The 27923-nt window shown below is 53.4% G+C and overlaps 1 protein-coding gene across 4 annotated transcripts in view; it reads left to right on the top strand.

Moving 5' to 3' along the window:
• STAT5B (signal transducer and activator of transcription 5B) overlaps positions 1-27923 on the top strand; it is a 59276-nt gene that overhangs the window by 17855 nt on the left and 13498 nt on the right. The window contains exons 1-10 of one of the 4 annotated variants that reach the window (XM_045836100.1): positions 12956-12978; positions 13798-13934; positions 17413-17569; positions 18670-18759; positions 21077-21251; positions 25703-25833; positions 26066-26217; positions 26671-26826; positions 27223-27402; positions 27787-27874. In XM_045836100.1, the coding sequence (XP_045692056.1) occupies positions 13807-13934; positions 17413-17569; positions 18670-18759; positions 21077-21251; positions 25703-25833; positions 26066-26217; positions 26671-26826; positions 27223-27402; positions 27787-27874 (1257 nt within the window). In that variant the 5' untranslated portion in view covers positions 12956-12978; positions 13798-13806. Of the gene's footprint in view, positions 1-12955; positions 12979-13794; positions 13935-17412; positions 17570-18669; positions 18760-21076; positions 21252-25702; positions 25834-26065; positions 26218-26670; positions 26827-27222; positions 27403-27786; positions 27875-27923 lie in introns of those variants that run through there. The other 3 variants (XM_045836098.1, XM_045836099.1, XM_045836101.1) reach the window with 3 other exon arrangements.

Genomic DNA, 27923 nt, shown 5'->3' with positions numbered 1-27923 from the left:
GAGGAAAGTGGGGGTGCATCTTATAGTCCGAATGTAGCGTAGCTGGCTCTCTGGGGCGGGATGCGGCGGCCTATGCTATTTATGTTATTAACCGTTTTACCCCATTTTTTGCTTCAAATTTTTTTCCCTATTTTCCTCCTCTAACACCTAGGTGTGTCTTATGGCCCAGTGTGTCTTACAGTCCAGAAAATTCAGTACTTCTCAGTGGCATGGCATGGCGAACCCAGACGGTCTTCTCACGTTCAGCCAGTTATTCAGTGTACGCTGTGCTCAGTAACACGGTGATTTCCACATTTCTCACAGTCGTGTTTACCATTTACATCTGGGCTGTAACTTCACGCGCACATCAGCATTAGGTCGACATTTAATTATTGGTAATATAACGTGGACAGTTACCCAGGCAACAGCTGACTTCAGTATCTTTTACTATTTTGTCTCACCCACCAGAATATCCCACCAGCTGTTTTCTCGTTTGTATGAATGGTTGCTGTCGCTTTAATGAGAAAACCAGAGATCAGGACACTCCCTGGTAAATATTAGGGATGGATAATAATGTGCTTAACGGAAAACCAGTAGGGAATTTGGGAACAAATACAACAAGTAGAACCGACTACCCTGCTTTCTTACGGGAGACGCCCCAGTGTTCATTCTGGCCGCAAGTGGCCAGGATCTAGGTTTTGGCCTCTTTGGAAGGTCGCCCACCCCCAGACCTGTTCTCGCTCTTCTCCACACCCCCCACCCCCACTCCCTCTGCATTCTGACGCCTTTAGCTGGTTTCTGGTCGACTGGGAGGAGTGAAGGCGAACCACCAAACCCCTAGCATGGCTCCCTCTGGGTGTCGGAAGATCTCTCCTCTCCGCATCCTCTCGCCTTTAGGAAAGGAAATCCCATACGCGGCGTCTTTGGAGTGTCAGACGAGTGTCTGTGTCTGTCTGTGAGGGGCACATGTGTTAATCTGCTCGGCAGCTTTTGTCATCGAGTAGCCCTAAACCACAGGTGTCATTGCCAGGAAGAACACGCTTGGATGGGAGAGGGGCCTCCGGGAAGCGGGGTGCAGGCGGACGGCCTTCTTGCTGCAGGGCTGTGGGCGGGTCTCTCGGCTCGGAAGCCTGTGTTCTCTCCGGTGGAATGAGAGTAGTAGTGGCGCCGCCTTGCCGCTTCTTCAGGAGGATTCATTGCGTCAGCGTAGGTAAAGGGCGTAGAGCGGTGCGTGAGTTCCTGACACAGTGAGAGCTCCTGGAGTGTCTCTCACGACAGCGGTTACTGTTATTCCTGTGACCGCTTGTACTCCCTTTGTTGTTGTTTACCGCTCGGCGATCAAGTATAGGAAAGGCTCGGGAATGCCATCGTTTGTCTTGTTTTCAACACAGAACAGTTTCTGCTGTTCAGAGCAGTAGCTCGCTTAGCATATCCAACACACGCACGAGTTTTTCCCTGCGCCCCACACTGTTTCTTTCAAGGGAGGCAGTCTCAGACTGGGTTACGCACGCGCCACCATCAAAGCCTAGAATCTTTAGAACACAGGCGTGTCGCACAAGAAGTCTGGTGTCTCTGTTGCCACCGCAGCCTGAAACTAGTGCGTTCGAAACCACACAGCGCCCTGCGGCCTGCTGCGGGAGCCCTTCCCAGGGACTCGTCACGTTTTCCTGTAAGTTGTGCGTAGACAGCTGAGCCAGGAACCAATCTGGTTGAGAAAACTTAAGTCATTTTTCCTTCTTTCTTTACCTTTAAAAAAAAAAAGATTTTATTTATTTTTAGAGAGAGAGGGGAAGAGAAGGAGAAAGAGAGGGAGAGAAACATCAATGTGTGGTTGCCTCTCATGCACCCCCAAGTGGGGACCTGGCCTGCAACCCAGGCATGTGCCCTGACTGGGAATCGAACCGGTGACCTTTTGGTTCACAGGCCGGCACGCAATCCACTGAGCCACACCAGCCAGGGCTCCTTCACTTTCATGTTCAAAAGGATCTAATTTGTTGCCTCTAAGAAGATTGGACGCATAGATGCTGTCTTAATTTTAAAAAGTCTAGGTAAGAATGTGTTGGTGGTTTGGGGGTGGGAGGGTGTTTAATATTATTTCATGACTATGCGGGGTTACTACCTAAAGAAGACTTAAGATCATATTTTCTGTCCTCTTCCCCTTTTTGTTCGTAATTGTGCAGTCTTTTCTCCGTGTCTAATCCTAGAAACCATGTAGCCGTCGCATACACGCTCCCACTGGCTGCCGGCATGGAGCCCGGCCAGCGCCTCAGTGCGCTGGACGACAGTCTGACTTCAGTTTGGGGAGAGGGAAGCTAAAGATTTATCTTTATATCAGTCAACTAGGGACCTTCCATGTTGTCACATTTATCGTAGCCCAAATGCCATTTTATTTTTAGGTAGCGGCTTCTGGGGCGTTAGTGTGAACTCCAGGACGGTTCCAGCCCTGTCCTTCTCCTCGGGGTTCAGCCCGTCGTTAACTCTGGTGGTTCCTCCGGGTCCCGCTGCCGTTGACCCACGTCGCTGCAGGTGGCCCCGGCGTCTTTAAACGTCGTCCAGTGAGACGCTTCAAGGCTGTGGGTCTCACACTTGCTTTGTTTTTCTTTGGAGCTTTACGGGAAACCGAACGCTATTGCGTACGAGCTGCAGAAGCAGGAGGGGAAGTTGGCAAGAATTAACTGCTTTCTGTTTGGTCTGTTTGAGGCAGCTGACCTTTTGGAAGGAAATCGCTGCTCTTTGCTTCTTCCTGTAGCCGTGCAGCCCGTGAAAGAACAGAGACACAGAAGCCGTTATCCTGGCTGATGGCTGGGTGCAAAAGCTGTTAGTTAAGAGGTGGGAGGTTCTCAGTGCACCTGTGGTGTGCTGCGGGGACCTGCACTCAGGTTCACGGTGCAGAGATACCCCAGTAGACACAGAGTGAGAGGGAATGAATCTGTTTCCAGAAGAACTCCTTTGTTTTGGCAAAAGTAACTATTTTATTGCAGAGTGCCACTGTTAATGCTGTGGGGAAGGTAACTTCGTGCTCCGTTTTAATTCATCTTCCTGTTGAGTGTTCTGATATTATTACTCCTTTTTATACCGGATAGCCTTTTTCCACTGAGAGGACAAACATTTTGACTTTCTTAAGACACGGTGAGCCCTTATTTACATATCATTGCATCTCAGGATTAGAAGTAGCTTCGTAACACCTGCTGCCAGTTGTGGGACCCACCTTTTCCGCAGGTGTTGCCCCCCCCCCGCCCCCTCCCCGCACGCTGGCGTGGCCCCCGAAAGCTGCAGTCTGTCGGGCTTCACAATTGGGACGTCATCCCGTGAGCAGACAAAGGAACTAGCTGATGAGGCATTTCTCTGTTTTATTTTAACAAAAACATGCTTAGGTTCCTTTTCAATTTTTTTTTTTTTGAGGGATCTGCATACAAACGGCCGCTAGCAAAAATGAAGCAGATTGTGACTGTGGTACGTGCAGAGAGTGCAGCGGGCTGGGTGGGGGGGGGTGGCCGGGGGGTGGGGGGGGGGTGGCGGCCGGGGGTGGGTGGCGAGATGTGGGAACGGCAGCCTCCTGCACTCCGTTCCGGCTCTGTGGAGAGGTGCGCCGCTCCACCGTGCTTGGGTCCCTTTCCCGAGCTTGCTGCCGGTAGTGGGGACTGTGGGTGGGCGCTGGCGTTGAGGCACATGAAAGTGTACGGTGCCACTTAGGGAGAATCGTCTCGGGACCTCCGTGGCAAGACCGCCCCAGGCCGCCTCTCTGTTCTTGGAGACCGGCCGAGCTGCACCCCCCCCAACCCCTTACTGAGATAGTGAGGAATCCAAGAGGGAGCACACAGCTCAGTGTGGTTCTAAATGCAGGTTCTGGGCACAAGATAAGTCGATGTCAACCAAACAGGAAGATCGCCCCCCAGTTCTGTTGGCCTCTGGGTAGGGGCACGTCTAGGAACCCGTGGCTACGGCTTTCTGGGGTCTGATCTTACCCAACTGTGGCCTTCCAGAGGCCTTGAATGCTACCCTTGAACTGCCGAGGGCCTTCTCACAGGCCAGTCGTGTTCAGGTGTGCCCCTGGGGTAAGGGGAATGTCCTTCTGAAAAAGGAATTTCTGCGCTGCTGCGCAGCAGTGGTTTTCTGGTACTTGGTTCGGTTAACAGTCAGCACACGTTCGCAGAGGCAGTTGCTTAGTCATGTCAGAGATGAAAACACAGCCAAAGACGAACCTAAGAACGTATTATTTCTTGTCTAGAAATGTGACTTTCCCAAGTACTCTTTGTTTCCCTTTTCTATTTTCCACGTTTCTTTCAGCAATCACAATCAGACCTCCTAGGTTCAAACTCCATGACCCCGGAGCTCACTCACCTCCAGGCTGGTCTCACGTCCAGGTTACCTTTTCTCCCCGGTGGCATCCTGAACGTGGGCGCGAACACTTCCACACACACACGGAATAGGAGGGAGTCGGTGTAACGCACTTCTGTAGAGTCATTGCTCAAGTTCAGAATGACCAAAACTTGGTTTCTCTTTTTTCATCTACTTTGCATGTCCATACTTTTTTTTGTTTCTTCTGGACTTCAAAAAGTATTGCTTGGACTACGCCAAGCCCTGGCTGGTGTAGCTCAGTGGATTGAGCGCGGGCTGCGAACCAAAGCATCGCAGGTTCGATTCCCAGTCAGGGCACATGCCTGGGTTGCAGGCCACGGCCCCCAGCAACCGCACATTGATGTTTCCCTCTCTCTCTCTCTCTCTCTCTCTCTTTCTCTCTCTCTCCCTCCCTTCCCTCTCTAAAAAATAAATAAATAAAATTTTTTAAAAAAAGATCTATTTTGTGCCATTCACTTTTACACTATTTCTAGAAGAAGACGTTTATTAAACAAAAGAATAAAGGCTTTCAATAAAATGTTATATGCATGTCAAAGTTACATGTTAACCTTAGCTCTTAATGATTTTGAATGACTACTTGAAAACACAGTAAATTGCTGTATATTTGAAAATGATAGACTTGGCATTTCTTTAAAAAAATTTTTTTTATAATTCTGAATTTTCACTATGTCATGCCCTACGTGACTCAGATAACCTGGTTTGTGAGACCGTGCCCTAACCCGGATGCCGTCACGCTGGGAGATGGTTTTCCCGTGTCTTCCGCACGTCCCCTTTCTACGTGGTTCCCATGGGACAGTGGGTCGTACCGGTTGCTTAAACCTCGTAACCGCGTACCGAGGTTATTAAATTTCCATCTCAAGTTTTACATCCCTAACAAAATGTAATGAGTACTTTACAGAGTTGGTCCAAAGCTCCTTCACCGAAAGGTAGTAAGTCACGTAAATACATTGGTTGCTTCGTCCTCGCTGACCCTCCTCTGACGTCCGTCCTCCAGCACACGCACCGTGTGCGCTTCTCATGGAACGAACACGCCTCCACTGGCGCTTGAGAACGTGTGTCTGCCTGGCCTGATATTTCAGCATAGCCTTTCTGTTGCAGTTTTCTAATTTTTTACTGTGTGTTTCCATTACCATTTATCCCCCTTGTCCCCTTTCCCGCCCCCCATCACGACCCTGTAGTCCATGTCCACGAGTCCTTTTTCTTATTGTTGCATGATACGTCATCAGATTAAAACGTTACCGTTTAACCACTCTCCTACTTCGGCCGTGTAGGTTACTGACAGTTCCTCACCCTTGTGTGTTGGACTAATAACTGAGGCTGTCCCTGGGAGCTGACCTGGTGCGAGGTGGTCTCCAGAGTAGACTTTGCTAGGTGAACATTTAATGCTGTAATCCTCAACGGTAATTAGAGGGAAGGGATTCTCACCCTGGCTGGCATAGCTCAGTGGATTGAGCGCGGGCTGCAAACCAAAGCATCACAGGTTCAATTCCCAGTCGGGGTACATGCCTGGGTTGCAGGGCAGGGACCCCAGCAACCGCACATTGATGTTTCTCTCTCTCTCTCTCTTTCTCCCTCCCTTCCCTCTCTAAAAGTAAATCAATAAAATCTTAAAAAAAAAAAAAAGAGGGAAGGGATTCTCGTTCGTGGCACAGAAACCCAGTATGTGGTGGAGGCCGAGTTTTTGTTTCCTGAACTAAAGGATTCACGCCGGGCCAGAGACACGTGCTAAGATGAGTTGGTCTTACGATCGACAGTGTGAAGTGGGTAGCGATGGGGGTCTCCACTAGGAATTCCGAGGCTGACAGGGCTGCTCAGCAGCCTGGCCTCGTTTCTCTCTTTTCCTAGTGCAGATGGTAGCCGCAGGAGACAGCCAATGTTTTAATGATCTGGAAAAGGGTAGTGATGTAGCCCCTTCCCAAAGGGGGCGTTCACTCCACCAAAGGGATTTCAGCGCAGAGAGCACGAAAACGCACCTGCATTCACGCTGCGGGCCGCTGTGGCGGGAGGCGACCTGGCTCGGACGGTACCGTCCTGCGGCTTCAGCTGAGTCTTGGGTCCAGGTTTTTATGTGCTGCCAGAGACAGGTCCCAGATGAGAGCCAATCCTCTGTCCTCATTGCCACCTTAAATACACTTTTACCCGTGTGATTTTGAACAACTTTTAAGTCACTGAAAAGTTGAAAGACTTAGAACAAAGAAGACTCATATATGCTTTGCCTAGACTGACCAATTGTTAACAGTTGTTCCATTCAGGGGACCCCTCCTCCTCCCTTTCTCCTTTGAAAGGAGTCACAGACATCACGACTTTACCCTTGAGTGTTTGAGTATGTTCTTGACACTTAGTTGGATATGTATTTGAGTATTGATACGTACTTGATAGATACTCAAGTATGTATCGAGAACAAGGTCATTCCACATGACCTCAATGCCACTATCATTCTTAAAAACTGTAACATTGACAGAGTGAAATCCAATACAGAGGCCATTCTAAAATTCAGTTTAAAATCTTTAATTTTTAATTGTCCCAGTCACATCCTTTCGCGCTGCAGGTTTTCTATCTTGAATTACGCTCCGGGTGGTGACTGTGGGTTTTCAGTCTCCCGTAACTCAGAACCAGCTCTCCATCTCTCTGTCCTTCCCGTCAGAGCCTCACGGTCTGTCTGTCTGACTGTGTCTTCACGGGCGGAGGTCAGGTGTGCAGTTCGTGTGTCCTTCCCGGTGCATCGCGTCTGGAGGCATACAGTGTCGCTTTGTCCCGCGACTGGGGGTGTTTGGTCACTCAGTTATGGTGTCGCCTGCCAGCTCTTCCCACTGAAAATATACCTTTGCCCCTTCGTGAATAGCTACTGTGCGGGGCAGTTCTCTGACACTGTGTGAAATCCTGCACTCCCACAAATAGTAGCCTCCGACGATCCTTAACCTGAGTCCGCTCTCCCTGTTTCTGGCGTTGTGTGCTGGGCCCAGATGTGTTTAGTTAGGTGAGCATTTTAAATAGATGACAACCCACTGATGAAGACTTGATCTCAGTGGATTGAGCACGGGCTGGGAACCAAAGTGTCGCAGGTTCGATTCCCAGTCAGGGCACATGCCTGGGTTGCAGGCCATGACCCCCAGCAACCGCACATTGATGTCTCTCTCTCTCTCTCTGTCTCCCTCCCCTCCCCCTCTAAAAATAAGTAAATAAATTCTTTACAAAAAAGACTTGATCTTTCTATTTATCTGCCCTTCCTCTTCCCTCGTGCCCTCCCCCCCCCCGCCCGCCCCCCCCCCCCCCCGCTCACTTTTTCTCCTCTTCCCAAAATAATAGGTAATGATTTGGCTGTGACGTAAAGATTTGTGACTGATTGTCTTCCCAGAATTATATCATCCCTGTGTTGCCTGGGCACATTTTTCCTTGTTTATTTCTTTGTGAGCCAAACACTTTTATTCTTTCTGTTCTCGTCCCATCTGTTTAATAATCTGATTTTGTCAGAGAATTGTCTTCCTGATTGCTTATAAAGCAGTGTTTAGAGTTTTTTTTTTTTTTTTAAGAGCAGATGGCTCTGGTACTGACCTACTTCTAGATGGGAAAGTTTTACTCTAACCCTCTTCCTTGATGTTAGGCCAAGTTTAATATGTACAAAGGTCCTAATCCCTTATTACTACTCAGTGTTCTTCTGTCCCTCCGAGTTCCTACTACTGGGTAACCCCCACCACTGAACACACGTAATCATGTTCATATTGACACAAATGGGGAACTTGCTGTTCGTGTTTCCTCCAGAGTCCTCTCGTCTTCAAGTGGAGCTAACGCGGTGCATAGTTTTGGATCCCGGTTCCTTGCCGTACACTCTTCAGCTTGGAAGCAATGTTTATGCACCTTCTCTTTCGTCTGCCAGCTAGCCCAAGCCTTTGCCCAGATCAGGGCCTTGCAATATCTGGTTTCTTATTCTACTCTCTTACTCGTTTTCTTTAAGCTGTGAAACATAGCAAACATACAGGAAAGTACAGAACATACTAGGACCAGGCATCACAAGTCCTCACGACAAAGGGAGCGTGGTGGGGGGTAGAAGTACAGGCTCTGGGGCCACACCGCCCGCTTCCGGCCCAGAGGGTGCCCCTCAGCAGCGGGGGGCCTGGAGCAAATGTTCTGTCCGCAGAAGAAACCTGCACCCATTGCATGCCAGTCCCTGGCACCCCAGCCCTCGGCGACCACCAGTCTGCTCTGCCCCTGTGGGTTTGCCTGCTCTGGACATTCCACAGAAGTGGAATTCACACCCAGCAGCCTTTTCTGTCGGGCTGCTTTCCCTGGGGCGGAATGTTTTTTGAGGTTCATCCACGTTGGAGGGTGTGTCCGCACTTGATTCCTTTTTATATCTGAATAATACTCCACTTCACCCATTTTATGTTCCCACTTATGGTCTGTGTTACTCATTCACCCACTGGTGGACCTTTGGGGTCATTTGTCCGCTTCGGCTGTCGGGAATGACGCCGCCGTGAACATTTGCACACAGGTTTTTGTGGACACGCGCTCTCCGTCCTCGGAGGCATGTGTCTGGGGGTGGGCTGCTGGGTCGCAGGGAAGTTCCACGTGTAACCTTTTGAAGAATCGCCCGATTGCTTTGCAAAGATGCTTTGCAACCATTTTACAACCCTGTTTGATGTGCCGAGTCTCAAGTCTCTCCTCTGTAAAACAGGGATAATAACAGTGCCTAGCTCCTAGGGTTTTGTGAGGATTAAGGGGTAGATTCATAGAAGCACTTAGAGTAATAAGTAATATAGTAAGCGTTCGGTATAGGAGAGTAAATGGTAGGTCTGATGGTGGGTAAAACATTCATGAATGTTATTTTAATTCATTTTTCAGTCTTATTTCTGGAATGATTTATTAGATGAATCAAAATATTTGTTATTAATAATTCGTGCGTTAACCAGTTGGTTGGGCTTCATCTCGCAAACTGAAGGTTTGGCAGTTCAGTCCCTGGTCAGGGCACATGCCTGGGTGGCAGGTTCAGTCCCCAGTCCGGGCATATACAGAAAGCAGCCAATCAGTGTGTTTCTCACATCGATGTTTCTCTTCCTCTCTTTCTCCCTCCCTTCCCTTCTCCCTAAAATCAAAAATATATATTTTTTTTAATTTAAGAGGTTAAATCGTTTGCAGAACTCTATTTGGGTGAGTTTCGAATCATCTCCAGAACTTTAACCCTATTTGAGAGACTGGGCTGGGGTGAGACGGAGGATGGGAATTATGAAATGCTTGAAATTGCACACGTGAACCCAGCAAACCACACCCCTGCATGCGCTGCAAGCCCCACCCCCACCGGAAACTGGGATCCATTCGGTCAGTTGCCCCGTTTGCATCGGAGGCCCCCCATTATCGGGCCCTCAGTACTCCTCTCCCCCCACAGCTGAGCTGTGGCAGGCCCTTGCCCACTGTGTTCTAGGAGTCTTCGGAGAAAGTGGTATCTTTCTTTACAAAGGTTTGTATTTTACTTTAAAAGGGAAAGCATCGAATAAAAAGGTATTTGTTGTTGAAACAAGATTACCCCTAAATCCCAGCCACTCATGATTTATTTGTTAGTGGACATTTGTGTTTATGGTGTTGAAGGAGCCTGTAATACTAGAAGCTTTGAAACTTTTTCTAACCAAGTGCCCGGGGGTCCACTCCATTTGGGACTCCCAGGATCCATGCGGACACGGAACGTTGATGGAGATCCCTTGCGCTTTCAGAAAGTGCGGCACTCTGCATCCGGGGCTGTTTCGGGTGGTGTGAATGCTCGTGAGCACTAAGTGCAACGAAGTAACACTCACGTAGTTCTCACCTTTGGCTAAAAATAAGATGGCGAATCCATTTCCCAGCCTTCAGAGAAGCCCCGGTGATGATTTACCGAAGATGCAAACCACTTCCCCTGTCAGAACGTCACGCAGGGAAGAGGGAGCCGCCCCTGAGCCAGCAGAGGGAGCGGGTGTTGAGGACCGGGGTGCGGCTGTTGCAGGTGTGGGGTAGTGCTGGGGGGCGGAGAGAGACAGGTGAGCGAGGCACGGGGCTCGGCTCACACCAGGTGTGGGTGCAGCCTGATGATGATGATGGTGATGATGATGGGCAGGAAGAGTCTGACAGATATGAGGGGAGGCGCTGCCCGGAGTCTAGGTTTTATAGACACAGTTGGGAGGGGTGTGTTTTTTTTTCCCTAAACTACGTGTTTTTTAAAAAGATTTTATTTACTTATTTTTAGAGAGGGAAGGGAGGGAGAGAGAGAGAGAGAGAAACATCAATGTGCGGTTGCTGGGGGCCGTGGCCTGCAACCCAGGCATGTGCCCTGACTGGGAATCGAACCTGTGACACTTTGGTTCGCAGCCCACGCTCAATCCACTGAGCTACGCCAGCCAGGGGCTAAACTACGTGTTTTAAATTGTTGCATGATAATCTCAGTACATCACCTCATATTCCATGAATACTGGTAATTTTTAGTTAAAAAATAAAAATGGCCCTAGCTGGTGTGGCTCAGTGGATTGAGCGCCAGCCTGTGAACCAAAGGTCATTGGTTCAATTCCTGGTCAGGGCACACACCTGGGTTGTGGGTCACATCCCTAGCTGGGGACATGCGAGAAACAACAGATCAATGTTTCTCTCCCTCTCTTTCTCCCTCCCTTCCCCTTTCTCTAAAAATAAATAAATAAGGTCTTTTTAAAAAGTGAAAATGATTCTTTTATTATTTATTAGACTTTTATTTTACATTTTTGACTACTTGTAGGCAAAATCTACTTTCCAGCTCTATCAAAGCATTTTTATGTAGTAGAATTAAAGTACATTGTAATTAATCAAAATAAGGTGGTTACCGCCTTATATTTACTAGCTATTGTTCTTTAAATGGCATTTTAGAAAATAACTATTATGACATGTTAATCTTTATAACCATAAAAATGTTCTGACAAATGCTAAGAGCTCAGCATTCCACTCTGATAAAAACGAAGAACTGGTACAAAACACAAGACAAAATAAATAGTGTGACATTCACATAGCCCCTATATATCACCATGGTCCTTCTGAAGCAATGATAGACTTCCAGGGTGTGCTCAGCCAGAGGGCATGCGGAATATTTACCGAATATTCGGTATGTACTTCACCACTCAGCAAAATTACTGACTACTCACCGTGGCGAGCCACTGTGCTGGGCGCTGGGGACGAAGGAGTGAGTCCATGTGTCCTCCTCACTTACTGTTCCTAAGAGTTCAGTGGGGAAGACGGGCAAAAACCAATTCAGTAAAACTAACAGGAAAAATGACAAAATCGTGGTATATGTCATTAAGGAACAAACAGACCATTGTAGGTCTAGACTTATCAAAGTATAAAGTTCCAATTTCAGTTTCTTGCCTCGGTATTTCATACTTTTATCTTGTTCCATTATAACTTAGAAAAGAGCTTATGGATTTGAGCAAATTGTGTGCGTACATTTATTTATGCAACAAAGAGCTGCTGATTGTTTGTGTGTCGGGCCCTGTTCTGGGCCCAGGAGAGGGAGCAGCGGACACAGCGAAGTCCTTGTGTTTGGGAGACTTTGTCCCGGTGGGAAGACAGTAAACTAACAAGTGCTTCGTCCCGGTGGGAAGACAGTAAACTAACAAGTGCTCGACGTCAGGAAGTGATCAGTGACGTGGAGGAAAACAGAGTAGCTGGAGGACAGTGACCAGGGTGCTGTTTTATTGGGTGGATTGAGGAGGAGTCTGTATGGAGAGAAGGGTTTTCCTCCTTTTGTCTCTTGGGTCAGTTCAGTTCATGGACACAGAGAATTCTAGATAATTTTCCGATCTGTTGGTATCGTTCACATCCATGAAGAGAGCGATGAGGAGGGAGGCCTCCTTCTTTCCAGTTCCCGCCTCTGCAGGAGAGAAATGCCTGCTTGCTTTTCTTCGCTCCGTTTTCCTTCCCCCGCACGTGTGCCTGCCCGAGCACCTTCACCCGTCCACCGTCCGTCCCTCCCTGCTACCTTGTATCCAGAAAAACACGCTTTGGTATCTGTTCCAACTTTCCAAAATCGTGGGATATGATTTATCTGATTAAAAATTATATCGTACAATGAAATGTCTTCCAGATGTTTTATTCGAACGTGGAGAAAGCTCTCCTCTCCAAATCTTTCTCCTAGCAAACTCTCAGCCATGGAAATCTGACGTCTTGGGTGATCTTAGTGATCCCAGCCTCCCTGCCCCAAAGCCCTAAATAAAATCGTACACCGCGCAAGTGTTCTATAGCGTGGCACAAGTCTAAAATAGGTAGCTGGCACGCGCCCCGCACCTCGCTTCTGGCTGACGGACTGGTGCCATAAATAGCGCACTGCTACGCGATCGGACTGCAACTCACTACCAGGGATGGGGTTTTTGTTGCCTGACACATACGTGTAGTTTCTGGTATTCAACAGAATCAGGGTCTAAGTCACCGGACCCCAACTGTATCGTAGTTTCTTGGGAGGATTGTGCACATGAGTAGCCAACTTGTTTTGGATGGAATTCAAGACAGCCCGGTCCTATACCAAATTCTGCGTCGTGGATCGGAGTGTTAGAGCAGAGGTTTGTTTGCCTCTGGCCCCTTCCGTGCACGTGAGTGAGATCGCCGCTGCTGTTGGGGGACGACGCCCAGGGGGTTCCGGCCCAATGAATTAAAAATTCTCAGGTAGGCCTGAGAAGACACCTTGGTAGTTTTATAAAACCGTTTTTTTTCTGGAATGAAGAGCGTGTTTTAAAACCCTACCCACGGTTGGAATATAGCGGTTCTTGTTTCTGACTCTTTGCTGGAATGTATTGTTTTTATGTCAGAAGGGTTTTTAAAGCCTGTAAGTTACCAGCGCATTACTTCATAAATTCCTTAGCAATAACTCAGAAGGTGGACCTCGGGGTATTTATCCAGATAAGTCTGTGCCCTTTTTTGTGCAAAGCATCGCTGGGTAGGTATCTAGTGGTCACACATAGGGTCCGATTTGTGCTTTAGATATTTTGGCGTTTATTGGGTCTTTTCCAGAATGGCAGTGTGTTTATTGTATTGCTTAGAAGTCAAAATACCAGACCTGAAACAAGTGAATTTTTAAAATTCCCTATGCTAATGATTTATTGGTCATTGCTGTTCAAAACGCCGTGTACTGTCGCATCCAGTTTGGGACACAAGTAAAGGAAGTGTCTCTGGTGTCCCAGCGACAGGCAGCTCTTCCCCTAAGGCCAGCTTCGCCCGTTTGCTTACAGGGCTTCGGCACAGGCTGTAGTCGGAGCTTTACAGACCCCAGCTACGTCGCTTTCCACGGGTCGCTGAGGATCCACACGGATGAAACATGTAAAAGCCAAAATTCCGTTCAAGATCCCCGACTTTCAGTCTACCAGAGAGGGATGACGAAAGCATTTACCTGTAGCTTTTATAACTGCACGAATATTTGCTCTAGGGGATTTAAAAGGGGAAGAAGAAAAAAGAAAACACCCAAACCACTGACTGTTTGTTTAGCAGGTTGTAAACATGGCTGTGTGGATCCAGGCCCAGCAGCTGCAGGGAGACGCCCTCCACCAGATGCAAGCGCTGTACGGCCAGCATTTCCCCATCGAGGTGCGCCACTACTTGTCCCAGTGGATTGAGAGCCAGGCGTGGTGAGTGCACAAAGTCTCCTTCATCACATTTCATGAGGTGCAAGCATGCAAGTTTGGAAAGATAACAGGATGGACACTCCAGAACTTGTACGTTAAAAAAAAAATTATGACCCACAAGAAGGTCGCAAAAATCACCTGGGATTTTTTTTTTAAGATTTTATTTATTTATTTTTAGAAAGGGGAAGGGAGGGAGAAAGAGAGAGAGAGAGAAACATCAATGTGCGGTTGCTGGTGGTCGTGGCCTGCAACCCAGGCATGTGCCCTGACTGGGAATCGAACCTGCGACACTTTGGTTCACAGCCCATGCTCCATCCACTGAGCTACACCAGCCAGGGCTGGATTTTAGGAAGATGGAATAACTCTTGGGGTTTTTAAGATGGGATATCTTCCCTTTAATAGTAAATTCTGGCTAAGAACATTTGAGCATTATAGCTAATAAAAGAAACCATTAGCAAGTAGGTTTTGAGTGCCCACAGGGTGCCTGGCAGAGTGGTAGGGAGTAGAGTTCCTATGGAAACAATGAAAACCCTTATCCACGTGGAATTCAGTGCCAAATGCAGAGATCAGGTATATCTAGTCGCATAATTTAATAAAGTGTATTCCTGACAAATTTAACAATGGAGACGTCGGCATTTTTAAATGTATATGTCATTTATGTATACACATTAAAGGCTAAAAGACAGTACACCAAAACATTGACTATAATTATATCTTGGTGGCACGTTTAACGAGCATGTTTATTTTTCTTATTTTCCAAATTACAATTTATATATTCGGGGGGGGAGTGTTTTAAAACTCTGATTTCAGAGTCACTATAGTGCCGTAACCTGGTAACAGAGCTGTTTAATGGACATCAGTTCCACCCCAGGCGGCTGGCAGTCCGTGGCTCCTCCGCTCGGGGGCCTGGCTCCTGTCATTTGGTCGCCAGCCGGGCGGTCTGACCTGACGCGTCCGTGCTGTACTGCTGCGTGTCACTGCCGCCACGGGTGGCGGGTCCCCTTCGACCGCCTGGGCGGAGCCAACCTTTACGCTGCCGTGGAGGAGGGCTGGGCATCCGGCAGAGACTTCGTCCTGGGATAATTGCAATTGTGTGTTCGTAGCAGAGTTTTCTCCCGAAACTAGAGAGCCCCAGGAAGGCAATTTTCTAGGCAATTAAAAAAAAAATCTCAGCCTCGTGTAATTAAGTGAGAAAAAAGAGAGCGAACTGTGAGCATGTCGACTGCACCTTGCTCAGTGCTTTTCCATTTCCTTCTCTGTTGTAATGATTCGGGGAGCTCAGAGACACCTTAATGGAAAGTGTCTGTTGATTTAAAATTTCACTTAGTAGATTTCCCATGTCCTTGTCTTTTCTTTTCTTTTCTTTTCTTTTCTTTTCTTTTCTTTTAAAAAAGATTTTGTTTATTTGCTTATAGAAAGAGGGGGAGGGAGGAGAGAGAGAGGGAGGGAAACGGCGACCGATTGCCTCCCCAAACCAGCGACCTTACATGCTGCAGGACGACGCCCCACCGACTGCCCTGCCCCGTCAGGGTCCGTGTCTTCTTACTGAATGAATGAATGCTCCACGGCTTGTGTCGATATTCAGGGAAATCTGAGTTTTATTTCATTAAAAATATTTTTTGATTACAGTGACATACAAGATTATTCCAGTTTCAGGTGTACAGTATAGTGATGAGACATGTATTTAACTTACGAAAGGGCCACCCCAGTAAGTCTAGAATTTTCCTTAGTTTTAGTTTTCTTAAGAATATAAAGATTTTAAATATTTACTTGTTTTTAGAGAGCGGGGAAGGGAGGGAGGAAGAGAGGGAAAGAGACACGCGCACGTGTGCGCACGCCGAGCCGGGGGCCGAACCCGCAGCCGGGAACACGCCCTGACCCAGAATCGGACGGGCGTGACGTTGCGCTTTGCAGGGCTAAGTAACCGAACTCACTGAGAAACACCAGCCAGGGCAAGAATGGAAAGATGTTAATAAAATTCTTCAGCTCTCCATGTGTATGCTAAGAAAAAGAGGTTTTTTTTTTTGGCTGAGGATTAAGTGTGAGAATCAGTACCTGGTTTCCGTGAGTTCTGCCCCGAGACTGGATCTTTTCGAGAACAGCTTCCTCAGATGAGGAGCGTGCTTGCCGGTCACAGCGGGGGCGTGCAGGGCCGTCGTGCGTCCCATCCAGGCTTGCATTTGACATTTATTTCACTTAGTCCGCAGGGCATACCGTTTAGAACTTGGCTTTCCCTGCTGCCTTCTCCAAGTGCAGATTTGAGCGTTTTGTTGTCTGTCGTTGGTGTCTGGGCACACCTGTGTGTGCCTCTGTTTGAAATTAGTTGCTGTCCCCATGGGGTTAGAGATAACAGCACTTTTTAAAAAATCCTCACCCGAGGATGTGTTTATTGATTTGAGAGAGAGAGAGAGAGAGAGGAAGCGAAGGAGGGAGAGAGAGAAAGAGATACAGAAACACTGATGTGAGAGAGAAACATGGATTGTTACCTCCCATACACACCCTGGCCAGGAATCAAACTTGCAGCCTAGGTATGCACCCTGACTGGGAATCGAACCCACAACCCTTTGGTGCATGGGACAGCGCTTGGACCAACTGAGCCACCCACCAGGGCGAGATGATGGCACGTGTTGGCCACCACCAGATCCCTCGTTGGCTTCAGATCTGGGCAGCAGGAGCTGAATGTTACGTCAGTCTGGTAGCTGTTCTGACTAATTTAGCCCCGCCAAATAGCCAGTTGTTGCCTAAGTTGTTTAAAAACAAAACAAAACAAAACAGAGTCAGTGAGGAGGTTGAGAATGGGGGAGACGGAGGGGGGAGGGAAGGAAGGAAGGAAGGAAGGACGGACTCACCGTCCTGACCCTGTCACCAGTTAAATGGCTCCGAATTAGCACAAAGGCCACAGAATGGTTTCTCTGATGCCTGCAGGTCCCCAATCTGTATCTGATGCAAAGACTTACAAGCATATTCTGTCTTAATATCTCATTTCCAAGGCTTCTTAGAAATAGCAGTAAATGTTGTTTCCCCTAAGAAACACCCTGTGTGAAGTTAGCAACGTGGTTGAGGGTGGAAAACAATGGAGAACGTTCTCAGCCCTGTGGCCCTGACCCTAGAAGGGGCAGCTGTAAACCAGGGACCGTCAGAGTCCTCATTTCCTTCGGCGTCCACACGGCGCTTCCCCTGTCCCTTCTTTCCTAGCGGAGGACAGCGTGAGTCCCAGCGCGCGTCGTCGGTAGGAAGAAGGACAGAGGGCAATACGCTGTAAAAAGAAAATAAACCACAGTGCAGTCCACTGGGGGCGGTAGTGGATTCGGAATGGGCGAATGCAGGCACCTAGTCCATTTACATCGAACTTGCCTACAATTTGCAGAGAGTGTTCTGTAGAAATCACTGTAGCCAAAGAAAGGCGTGATGTGTTGGGGATGCATTGACATAGGCTCATGTGCATGTATGTATACATATGTATGTAATTTCTTTCCCCTAGGGACTCAATAGATATTGATAATCCACAGGAGAACATTAAGGCCACCCAGCTCCTGGAGGGCCTGGTGCAGGAGCTGCAGAAGAAGGCCGAGCACCAAGTGGGGGAAGACGGGTTCTTACTGAAGATCAAGCTGGGGCACTACGCCACGCAGCTCCAGGTGGGTGTGGGGGCCGGCGGTGGCCGCCTTCTCCCTCCAGCACCAGCACCCGGGGTTTTTCCTGGCCTGGCCACTGACTCACCGCCTGACCCTCGAGCTGATCGGCACCTCTTCGGTGCTTGATTTCCCCCACCCCCTCTTTCTGCATCAGACCTGTGGGAGTCCTCTAGCACGTGACACAGCAGGGGGGTCGGGTGGGTTTGCTCCCAAGACCGGGGGACAGGCTGAAAAAAGGCACTGTGGACTGGGCGAGCAGAAGGGACGGGGGTAGACTGAGTCAGGGAAGCCTGAGAGAGTCTAGAGTTGAGGGGGTGAGGTGCCCAGACGCCCCTCTTGGGGCTCTGGGACGGGCGGGAGAGCTCCTGGAGTGGGGCAGGAGAGGGGCGGGGTGCACCTGGGGGCAGGGCGGGCCAGAAGAGCCTTGATTGGGGTTTAGCTGTCAGATGCAGCTTCTTCTTCCCAGGGGGGTGGAGGGGAGGAGTAGAGGGGAGAGAGGAAGTTTTTGTGGAAGCAAGAAAGCGGTGTGGGTGGTGACCCCAGTCAAGCATTTACTAGAACTCATTAGTATTCCTTCAAGAACCGTTCTTCAGTATGAGCAGCAGATGCCAGGAAAACGAAAGGCCTCTCCCCAGAGGGGGAGGAAGCAGGAGAAACCCGGGGTGCAGAGGGGAGCAGGACGGGAACCCAGAGCTGGAGCATGCTGGGAAGCACCTCGACCTTGGCACGAGGTGCTCAGAGTGTTGAGTCATCTGCTCCCTCACTGGTGTGTCTGTGGATACGCACTTAACCTCTCTGCACATCAGTTTTGTCACCTTTGAAATGGGGACAGTCATTTCTGCCGTGTGACAGGGTTTCTGTGCCATAGGAGACGGTCGAGTGGAAGTGCTTTGTACACGGGGAGCCTCTAACAATGCAAACCAAGCGAAGATCTGGTGGGGGCGGGGGCCAAGTCCAGGAGACACAGAGGTGTCTGGCGAGAGTTCCCGAGGCTTCCGGGGAAGCTGGGGCGAGGGCTGGGGGGAGGAAGGTTGGGCGCAGCCCTGCGACAGGCAGGGTGGGCGCGGAGGACGGCCCCCGTAGCTGCTCTCGGACCCTTTCAGAACACGTATGACCGCTGCCCCATGGACCTGGTGCGCTGCATCCGGCACATTCTGTACAACGAGCAGAGGCTGGTCCGAGAAGCCAACAACGTGAGTGTCCCGTGGCGCTGGGCAGCGGGGTCGGGAAGCCCCTCCCGGGCAGGCACGGCCGCCACTTCTCAATACCGAGCGGGAGGGCAGCCCAGAAGTCAGGGACACGCGCAGGTGTGAGGGCGGTTTCATGTGCAGGTACAGAGGGACCCCCTGGCTCCAGGCCCTGCCACTTCCTAGCCGTGGAACCCGAGCAAGTGCCCGGACTTCTGTGAGCCTGTGTGTCTTCAGTGATCAGTAGGGACAGGAATAGCACCTCCTTGCAGGGTTAGTGTGACGGTTAAATGAGATACTGCATGGGCCAGGGATAGACCAACAGACCAATGAAACAGAAGAGGAAGCCCTCACTCAACACCCCACACGCACACTCACACACACGCACACACACACACACACACACACTCACACACACCTGGAAGCTCTGCCCAAGTCGGCGGTGGCCGTACAGATCACCAGGGAAAGGCTCTGTCACTCAGCAGTGGGGCCGGGCCAGCAAGAAAGCCTGTCTGGTGCGGGGTCCGGGTGGGAAAAGCGAACGCAGGCACGCTGAGAGCGTGAGGCCCCGGGGGGCGGGCCAGGGGCCCATCCCCCGAGTTCGGAGTCCTAGAGGCGTGACCGTCTGCCTGGACGGGGGTGCAGACCTCGCAGGGTCTGAGTAAAACACGGCGGACTTCGTGAAAGGACGTCGGGCAGGTGAGGCCACGGACTGGTGCCTGGGGCCCGGGCCCTGCTTTCTGTGCCCGTGTTGTTGCGGGCGCTGGTGTCAGGAACCGGTTCAGTCAGCATCTCCAGACGTCCTGCCGTGTGTGTGTGTGTGTGTGTGTGTGTGTGGCCGGGTCTGGGCTGCGACCGGAGAAGCACACGGAGACCTGGTCCCTGCCGAAGGGAATTCAGGTGGCGGCAGGTTCCCCAGCGGTGGGCCGGCTGAGTGCTGGGGCACGAGTGGGAAAGCACCCAGGGCAGCCGGGGCAGGCGGTCAGCGGGGCGGGGGTGGGGAGGAGCGGGAGTTACTTGTGAGGGCAGGAAGGCGGGAGCCACCTTAGCACACTTGGAGACCTGCAGGTAGCCAGAGCAGCTGGGGAGCGGGGAGCCGGGCGGGGAGCCCTGGCGGGGGAGGCCAGAGAGGAAGCAGGAGCCGGGCCACAGAGGGTCCCGCAGGAGCCCCCTGCTGTCCCCTGACTCGCTGCTGCGACCACACAGCTGTCTGCAAGTGTGCGAATGGCTCTGGCTCCAGCCGACAGAGCCGACTGAGCCGTGTGTGTGGTGCAGGCGTCGTCCCGGTCCGAGGGTGGGGGTGGGAACCACGCCTTCCCCAGCCTCTGATGCCCTCGGCCTTGGGGACTCTGGGTGCACAGGACAGACGCGGTCCCAGCTCCGGGAAGGCCCCCATCCCGGTGCCCGGAGCAGACGAGGAGTGAGCACAGGAGCTAGACGCCCTCGGAGGAGGGTGGCGCTGTGTTCCCTCGGCGCTCAGAGAGGCCGCCCTGAAGGGTGCCCGTGGGAGTCCCGAGTGAGGCAGGGGTGGGGCCAGAGTGTTCCAGAGAGACGGACCCCCCACGGCGAAGGCCCTGAGGCAGGCACGTGCTGTGTGTTGAAGGAGTGGACAGTGACCGGCCGGCTGGGCAGCGGCAGCTCTCGGCCAGGGCAAGGGGGCTGCGGAGAGGGGTGTGGAATTTGTCCCGAGACAGGTCATTGGAAAGGCCCTGGAGACTCAGTTGGGAAAAGCTCAGACCAGGTCACTTAAATGTCTGGATCCCCGAAGCCCTCGCCGATGCCTCCCCGGTCCCTTGTGACTTCACTTTGGGGTGTTCAGGACACCCCCGTGAGAGGTGACCCTGTTCCCCCCTCCCTCAGATCAGTCACGGTGGGCCTGGACAGAGGACGGAGATGGTGTGAGCTCACCTCGCCTCCATCCCCGCTCTGTCCCAGCGCCCAGCACAGTCCCGGGGGCTGGATCGCTGGAAGAATGTGGGCGGTGGGTCATCATCATCATCATCATCGTTAGCAGGAAAACGCAGGAGCTCTCGGGGTGTGCTGAGCTGCAGTCTCTCCGAGAGAACTTAGAGGGACCGTGTTGGGGCCGCCCTGGCGGAGGCCGGCCCTGCAGCAGGAGCTCCTGCTGTGCTGTGTGAAGACCCCGGGGTCTGCCAGCGCCCGCGCCTCTGCCCCTCTTGGCCCCTCCGCCCAGTGGGACAGAGGACTGTCCCTGGACTCGGAGTCTGGGGTCTGCCGTGTTGGCGTCCCCCAGGCCCGAGTGAGGTTCTCTCCCACCTCACTGCCCAGCTCACTGCTGCCCGCACTTCTGACCTGTCTCCAGGGCGCCTCTCCCGCCGGGACCCTGGTGGACGCCATGTCCCAGAAACACCTGCAGATCAACCAGACGTTCGAGGAGCTGAGACTGGTCACGCAGGACACGGAGAACGAGCTGAAGAAGCTGCAGCAGGCCCAGGAGTTTTTCATCATCCAGTACCAGGAGAGCCTGCGGATCCAGGGTGCGGCCGCTGCGGGGGGGCGCTGGGTGTCGGGGGCGGGAGGGAGGGCCACTGTGGGAGCTCCTGCAGGGTTGGGGCTGGGCCATGTCTGTTTCGGGGAACCTTCCCCAAAGCCTGGGAGGAGTACTGGCCGCTGGGGATGGCCCCCTGCTGTGGCCACCCCCCTTTGCATGCGTGATTCAGTGGAACCCTTACAACAGCTCTAGGGTGTAGACAGAGGTGTTATCCCCACTTTGCAGACGGTCACACTGAGGTTCACAGAGAACAAGAGACGTGTCCTGTGTTGCTTGAAAGTTGCAGAGATGTGTCATCAAATCCCTGTGCTTTAGTAACTAACATTCTCTCCCTAGTTGTGGGTGGTCAAGTGAATATCTCAGTGAGTGAGTGAGCGAGTGAGGGACTCAGTGAGTGTGGGCAGAACGTTCCCCAATGAGAGGGAGAGGTCAGCTGGGCGTCCGGAGGCGGAGCCAGGCGGGGGAGGTGGAGCTCGGGATGCGCCCTCTGTGGCCTCCCTTCCAGGGGACGGAGCCGGCAGGAGGGTGACAGTGGGAAGTTCTCCCGACCCCCAGCCTGCAGTTTGCCCGTGACTGCCGTGACGAGGGTGTGGGGACAGAAAAACCGGCTGCGGGAAGTGAGCCCGGGCACAGGCTGAGGAGTTGGAATCGGGGTCCCGTCTCCCTCCCCCCAGACCCACCCGGGCTGCACCCCCCTCCAGGCCCAGGGAGAGCAGGGCCGCCCAGCTGCCTTTCCCTTCCCTCCTCCTTTCTTGCCTCTTTGGGTGGAACCTTAGGTCGCTGATTTCAGACCTTTCTTCTTCTTCTCCGATAGAAACGTTCAGAGCCGTAAGTTTCCCACGAAGCCAAGTTTCAGGTGCATCTCGTGGTTTTGCGTGTGCTGTGTAGTCACTGTGATTCAGTGTGAGCTGCTTCCTACTTTCTCTCCTGGTGCTTCCACCCATGCGTTTAGAAGGACATTGTTGATGTCCAAACTTAGTTTTCTCTAGATGTCCTATCATTATGATTTTATTTTCATTTCGTGATTGAATTCCACTGAGTCCGAGAGCATGCTCGGTATGGTCTCGATTCTTTTAAATTGACTGGGGCTTGTTCTGCGGCCCAGCCTGTGTTCAGTCTCGGTGACTGTCTCTGGCGGACTGGAAAAGGATGTGTTTTCCACAGTGTTTCTTCCAAAAGCAGCACTAATAAATCCAATAATGTTAACAAACACAGCAATAATACTTATTTTTAAATCTATATTTAAGTGTAGGGCTGATATATTACATGTATGTTCTAGTCTAGATATATATAGAATATTATATATTACACATGTGTATAATATAACTAGTCATATATAATATACTATATATGATATAAAACATATTATAAATATTTATATATATTTACTATGTTAACATAATACCAAAAAATCTAAAAACAAAAGACTAACAACACCTGTATTTTCCAAAACAGCCTGTACTGAGCACAGTGGCATTGCTGTACGTTTTTACAGGTCTCTGCAACGTCAGGGGGAATAGGATGTGGCCAGACCTTCCTATCAATTGTAGTATCGCCTGCCTTCCAGCCTCTAGAGAATTCCAGTGCATAATTATGAGGGATTAACAAAGGAAAAGGCAAAGTCCTAGGACTCTGAACACAGTTTGGCTGTGTGGGCCTCCCGTAGGGTCTCAGGCCCCCCCCCCCCGGCATCCCGGGCCCACACGTGGGGACCCACCGGTGTCTGTCTGTCCGTGCGTGTTTAGTTACGTTCAGCCCGATGGCTCCGTCAGATGCTGACAGAGAGGCGCCCAGATCTCCTGTCACTCTGTGGGTCCCTGTGCTTCCCCGGTTGTCTCAGTGAATGTGTCCTTCATGTGTTCTGGAGCTTTGTGAGCAGGTTCATGTGCATGTATGATCGTGAGTAATTATGCAATCTCTTTCTCGACCTCTGGCCCTCACGGCTGCCCTGCGAGGCGTCCCTAGGGCTTCTCTGGCCTTCTGGTTCCCCGTCGCTCGGCACGTCCGCGTCCACGCTTTTCTCGTTCACAGCGGGGACAGCAGGTGGCCGTCTCGCTCTGTGTGTCTCCCGGCCGTCGTCCTTCTGATGAAGGTGTCCAGTGCCTGAACACTGAGTGTCCTATTTAACACTCTGGGTCTGGGTCTCTGCTCAGTAGCTACTCTGATTTGTCCCAGATCAGTTTTGTGTCTCTCTTCCTGCTTTTTAAATTGATTATTTAATGTTTTGGGGTTCTCCTTTCCTTTGCCTCTTTGAGCCTCCCCCTCACCGGCCGGTCAGTGTGTCCTGTGCCCCGAGGCCAGCGTGTGGCCCGGACGCCGCAGGCGTGGAGTGGACGGTGGCAGGTGGTTCTGGCCCATCTGCCTCCAGCGGGTCCCACCCAGGCTGGCCCCGAGAGGGCGTCCCCCGTCCCAGCTCAGGGAACCGGAGACGCAGGCTCCCGTCCTCCCCAGGCCGTGGGCTGGCAGACGGCCCCGTGGTCCTGTTCCTGGGTTTCGGCCTCCTCCCCGTGGGTTTGAGCTGGACTCTGGCTGGGTCCGTGCCCACCGTGCCGGGCAGTTCAGTCTGAGCTGCCCCTTCCCATCAGAAACACAGACCATCGACCCATTGGTGCAAGTGGGGGCTCAGCTCCCTGCGGTGGGGTGGACCGTCACTCCACGTACCCTGGTGTCCATCCCAGGAAGCTCTGCCACCTGCCAGGGGACCCCCTAACTGGGCCGCTTGCACAGGGAGGCTGGGCACAGGTGCCGGGGGCGCCGCCACCTCCCTGTGGGGGCAGGCTCCCTGGGGTGGCCATCAGACCACTCTGCTGGGCTCTGGGCCGGACACCGCTCCTCCCGCTCAGGCCCCGCACTGGGATGGAGCCGCATTTCCGAATTCTCGCGCAGTTCCGGCCTTCCCGGCGTCTGGAGTTCTTCGGCCTGTCCCGGCTGGTGCGGCCACGGGGCTGGGCCTCGGGCAGTGAGGCATGGCCCTCCAAGGCCTGCCGGGAACTGGCCCAGGACATGCTGATGCTCAGATCTTCTTGACTCAGCCCGAGTCAGAACACCGGGTGTCCCAGAGGCTATTGGCAGGGGGAAGTCGTTATCCCCCCCACAACCGGGCTTGTAGGAGAGCGGTTCCCTCTGTGGCGGGAGGGGCGGGCCTGCAGGCTGCAGGGTGGGGGCAGGTGGCTGTCACTGTGGAAATGTCCGATTCCTTGAGCTGGGATGTGGATTCACAGGTGTTTTTTTGTGTCATTCTTTCTACCTTCCTGATGTCTTAAGCATTTCATCACTTATTTTTTTAAAAAGTATATTTATTTATTTTTAGAGGAAGGGGAAAGGAGGGAGAAAGAGAGGGGGAGAAACTTCGGTGTGAGAGAGAAACATCGGCCAGTGGCCTCCAGTGCGCCCCCCGCCGAGTCCCGGGCCTGCCACCCAAGCCAGTGCTGTGACAGGGAATCGCACTGGTGACCCCGACCTGCTGAACCACACCAGTCGGGGCTCGTAACTTACTTTTTAAACAAGGGTGGTTAGGCCCCCCCGAACCCCCGTCCCTGCCATGGGTGCGCTCCCTGTCGCTGGTGGGAAGAGAGCCGCCTCCCTGTCCTGAGGGAGTCGTGCTGCTTCTGCGTGGGCCCCGGGTTCCCTTTCTCTCCCTGCCTCTCCGTGTCTCTGTCAGACCCTCTCGCTCCCTCCCCTTTCTCCTCTGTCTTCTCTCTCCTCTTCCTGCCGGGCAGCTGAACCCGCGGGGACCAACCCGGACCAACTCGCTGGGCCCGTTCAGCACAGGCAGCCCTGCCTTCCGCCCTGGGGGCGGGTCCTGTGCCCCGGGCGGTGGCCCTGGGCCGTGGGACAGGCCTTCCCTGACGAGGCTTTGCGGGTGGGGTTGGGGCCGAGAGCTGCTTGTGTCCGTCCCCCTGTCTCCTGTCCCCCTGTCCCCCCGTCCTGGAGCCCAGTGAGCAACGAGGACTGACTCTCACCCGGAGCTTCCACGGCTGGGCAGCCTCCCGGGCGTTTTCTGTGTCACCACTTTGTGATCCCCATGGCAACCCACTGCGGCCGGAAACAGGGTTCTCCCGTTCTGCACTGGGGGAGCCTGAGGCCCCGGGGAGAGAAGTGATTTGCCCGAGTCCACGGAGGCAGGAAACGGCCGGGGCAGACCTGGGACTGGGCAGTGTGGCACCGAGCTGGACCCCAGGGTGGCGTGAGGAAGGCCGGCAGCCAGCTGTGTGGGCCAGGGTGCTGGGGTCCTCCTCAGCTGGACCCACGAGCTTCTGTCTCCCCAGCTCAGGAGGGGCGCCCAGAGTCGGGGGCCCAGGGAGTGGGGCCGGCTCACCGTGGGCGCCCGGGGCTACCGGCGCCCTGAGGTGCCACTGGTCAGACGGGTCAGCGTGAGGGTCTTGGGCGCTGGGAGCTGGGAGATCATGGCCGCGGCTGTCCCGTCCCCTCCTGCAGCTCAGTTTGCCCAGCTGGCCCAGCTGAACCCCCAGGAGCGTCTGAGCCGGGAGTCGGCCCTGCAGCAGAAGCAGGTGTCCCTGGAGGCCTGGCTGCAGCGGGAGGCCCAGACGCTGCAGCAGTACCGCGGGGTGAGTGGGGCCTGGGTCCCCGTCCTGCGGGCTCAGGCCCACGTCCCAAGTGTCTGTCGGGGCACCTGAGAGAGGGGTGGAGCCGGCAAGACAGCAGGGCCTGGGGGGAGCAGGAGGCCTGTGGGGGCCTGGGAGGAGGAGCGGGCCGGGGAGAGGGGCGGCCCTGCCCCCCGCTGAGGCCCTGCAGGGCTGTGGTCTGGGAGCCCAGAAGGGCCTGCTGTCCCTGTCTCAGGAGCTGGCCGAGAAGCACCAGAAGACCCTGCAGCTGCTGCGGAAGCAGCAGACCATCATCCTGGACGACGAGCTGATCCAGTGGAAGCGGCGGCAGCAGCTGGCCGGGAACGGAGGGCCCCCTGAGGGCAGCCTGGACGTGCTGCAGTCCTGGTACCTGGTGTGGGGGCCGGGCAGGGCGCCCAGGCGGGCAGGGCGGGCAGGGGCCCGGGACGGAGCTCCCTGCTGCGTATTCTGCTCCCGTGTGTCCACGAGCGGGCGGCGCGCTCCGTCCTGAGGCAGGTCTTACTTCCCCCCGTGGGTTTGGCTCCTGGCACAGACGTGGTGCCCCCAGGCCTGCCCCTCCCTGGGCCGGGACTCACTGACTTGGGGAGTGGAGCAGGGCCGGGGTGCACAGCGAGGCTGGGGCTGGTCGTGTCCCTGTCAGAGCCGCCCCTCTCGTGTGTCTCTCTGTTCCTGGGAGGGAGGGCGGCTCTGCTCTGCTCGGTTCACAGGGGGGCAGCCCGGTCTTGGGGGGCTGGCCCCGGGCTGGGAGCCTCTCCACCTGTGTCCTGGGGCACGGGGTGAAGCCATGGTCTTTCCCTTTGGCCTCGGGCTCGTGGGCAGGTGTGAGAAGTTGGCTGAGATCATCTGGCAGAACCGGCAGCAGATCCGCAGAGCTGAGCACCTCTGCCAGCAGCTGCCCATCCCCGGCCCCGTGGAGGAGATGTTGGCTGAGGTCAACGCCACCATCACAGACATCATCTCGGCCCTGGTGACCAGGTGACTATTGCCCCTCAGCCACGCCCAGCCCCCAGTGTGGTCGGCAGGGCGGGGTGGGGGGTGGGGTGGGAAGCTGGGGGTGCTTTGCCAATGGCAGGCTGTTGCTTGAATCCTTGTCTCCCCGGTGGCCGTGACTGCTCGGTGTTGACCTTTCCCTTGTGAGCGCCACACGGGCTGCCCTGGTTTCCTGCAGCCCCTTCCCGCTGCCAAGTTCATTCCACTGCCCCCCTCCCCTCCCGCCCTCCCCCGACTCTCAGTGGCCTCCCTGGGAACAGGGTCTCCGGTCTGCCCCGCGCTCCTCCTCCACCTGCTGAGCCCTGTGTATGGCCCCTCCCCGCTGCTGCTGGGAGGGGCCGGAGCCCCGCCCCTGAGGCCGCGCCTCCCGTGTCCCTGCAGCACCTTCATCATCGAGAAGCAGCCCCCTCAGGTCCTGAAGACCCAGACCAAGTTCGCGGCCACGGTGCGGCTGCTGGTGGGCGGGAAGCTGAACGTGCACATGAACCCGCCCCAGGTGAAGGCCACCATCATCAGCGAGCAGCAGGCCAAGTCGCTGCTCAAGAACGAGAACACCCGCAAGTACGCACGTCCTGCCTCACCCGAGCCCCTGTCCTTAGTCCTGGAAATCGGTGACGTGGTCCTTTTAAGGAGGCTTCTGGGGTCAGCGGTCTGTGTGGGGATCCTGGTCACCCTTCTGGCCTGTTCTGGCCGTCAGAGGAAGAGTCTAGGGGCCAACCTCTGCAAACATGGTGTGATTTTGTTTCCCCTATAGGGATACGTTCAAGGAAATTTTTGTATATTTTATGTGTATATATTTTTGTACGTTTCCTAGAGCCAATATTTCCCCTAAATGACATGAGTTTTTAAATGCATTCTGACTTTCCTCCTGCCCCACGCGCATTTCTGCCCCACGGGAGCTGAGGCCCGGGTGGGCTCAGCGCCGCGCCCCTCTCTGCCCCGCAGCGACTACAGCGGCGAGATCCTGAACAACTGCTGCGTGATGGAGTACCACCAGGCCACCGGCACGCTCAGCGCCCACTTCCGGAACATGGTGAGGGCGGCGGCGGCGGCGGGCGAGGGGGCGCGGCACGTCCCCCCCC

The sequence above is a fragment of the Phyllostomus hastatus genome, unplaced genomic scaffold (genome assembly GCF_019186645.2).
Source record: "Phyllostomus hastatus isolate PE091 unplaced genomic scaffold, TTU_PhHast_1.1 phas_contig_210, whole genome shotgun sequence".
NCBI lineage: Eukaryota > Metazoa > Chordata > Mammalia > Chiroptera > Phyllostomidae > Phyllostomus > Phyllostomus hastatus.
The sequence above is the reverse complement of the archived record's forward strand: the minus strand, read 5'-3'. Positions and strand labels throughout refer to the sequence as shown.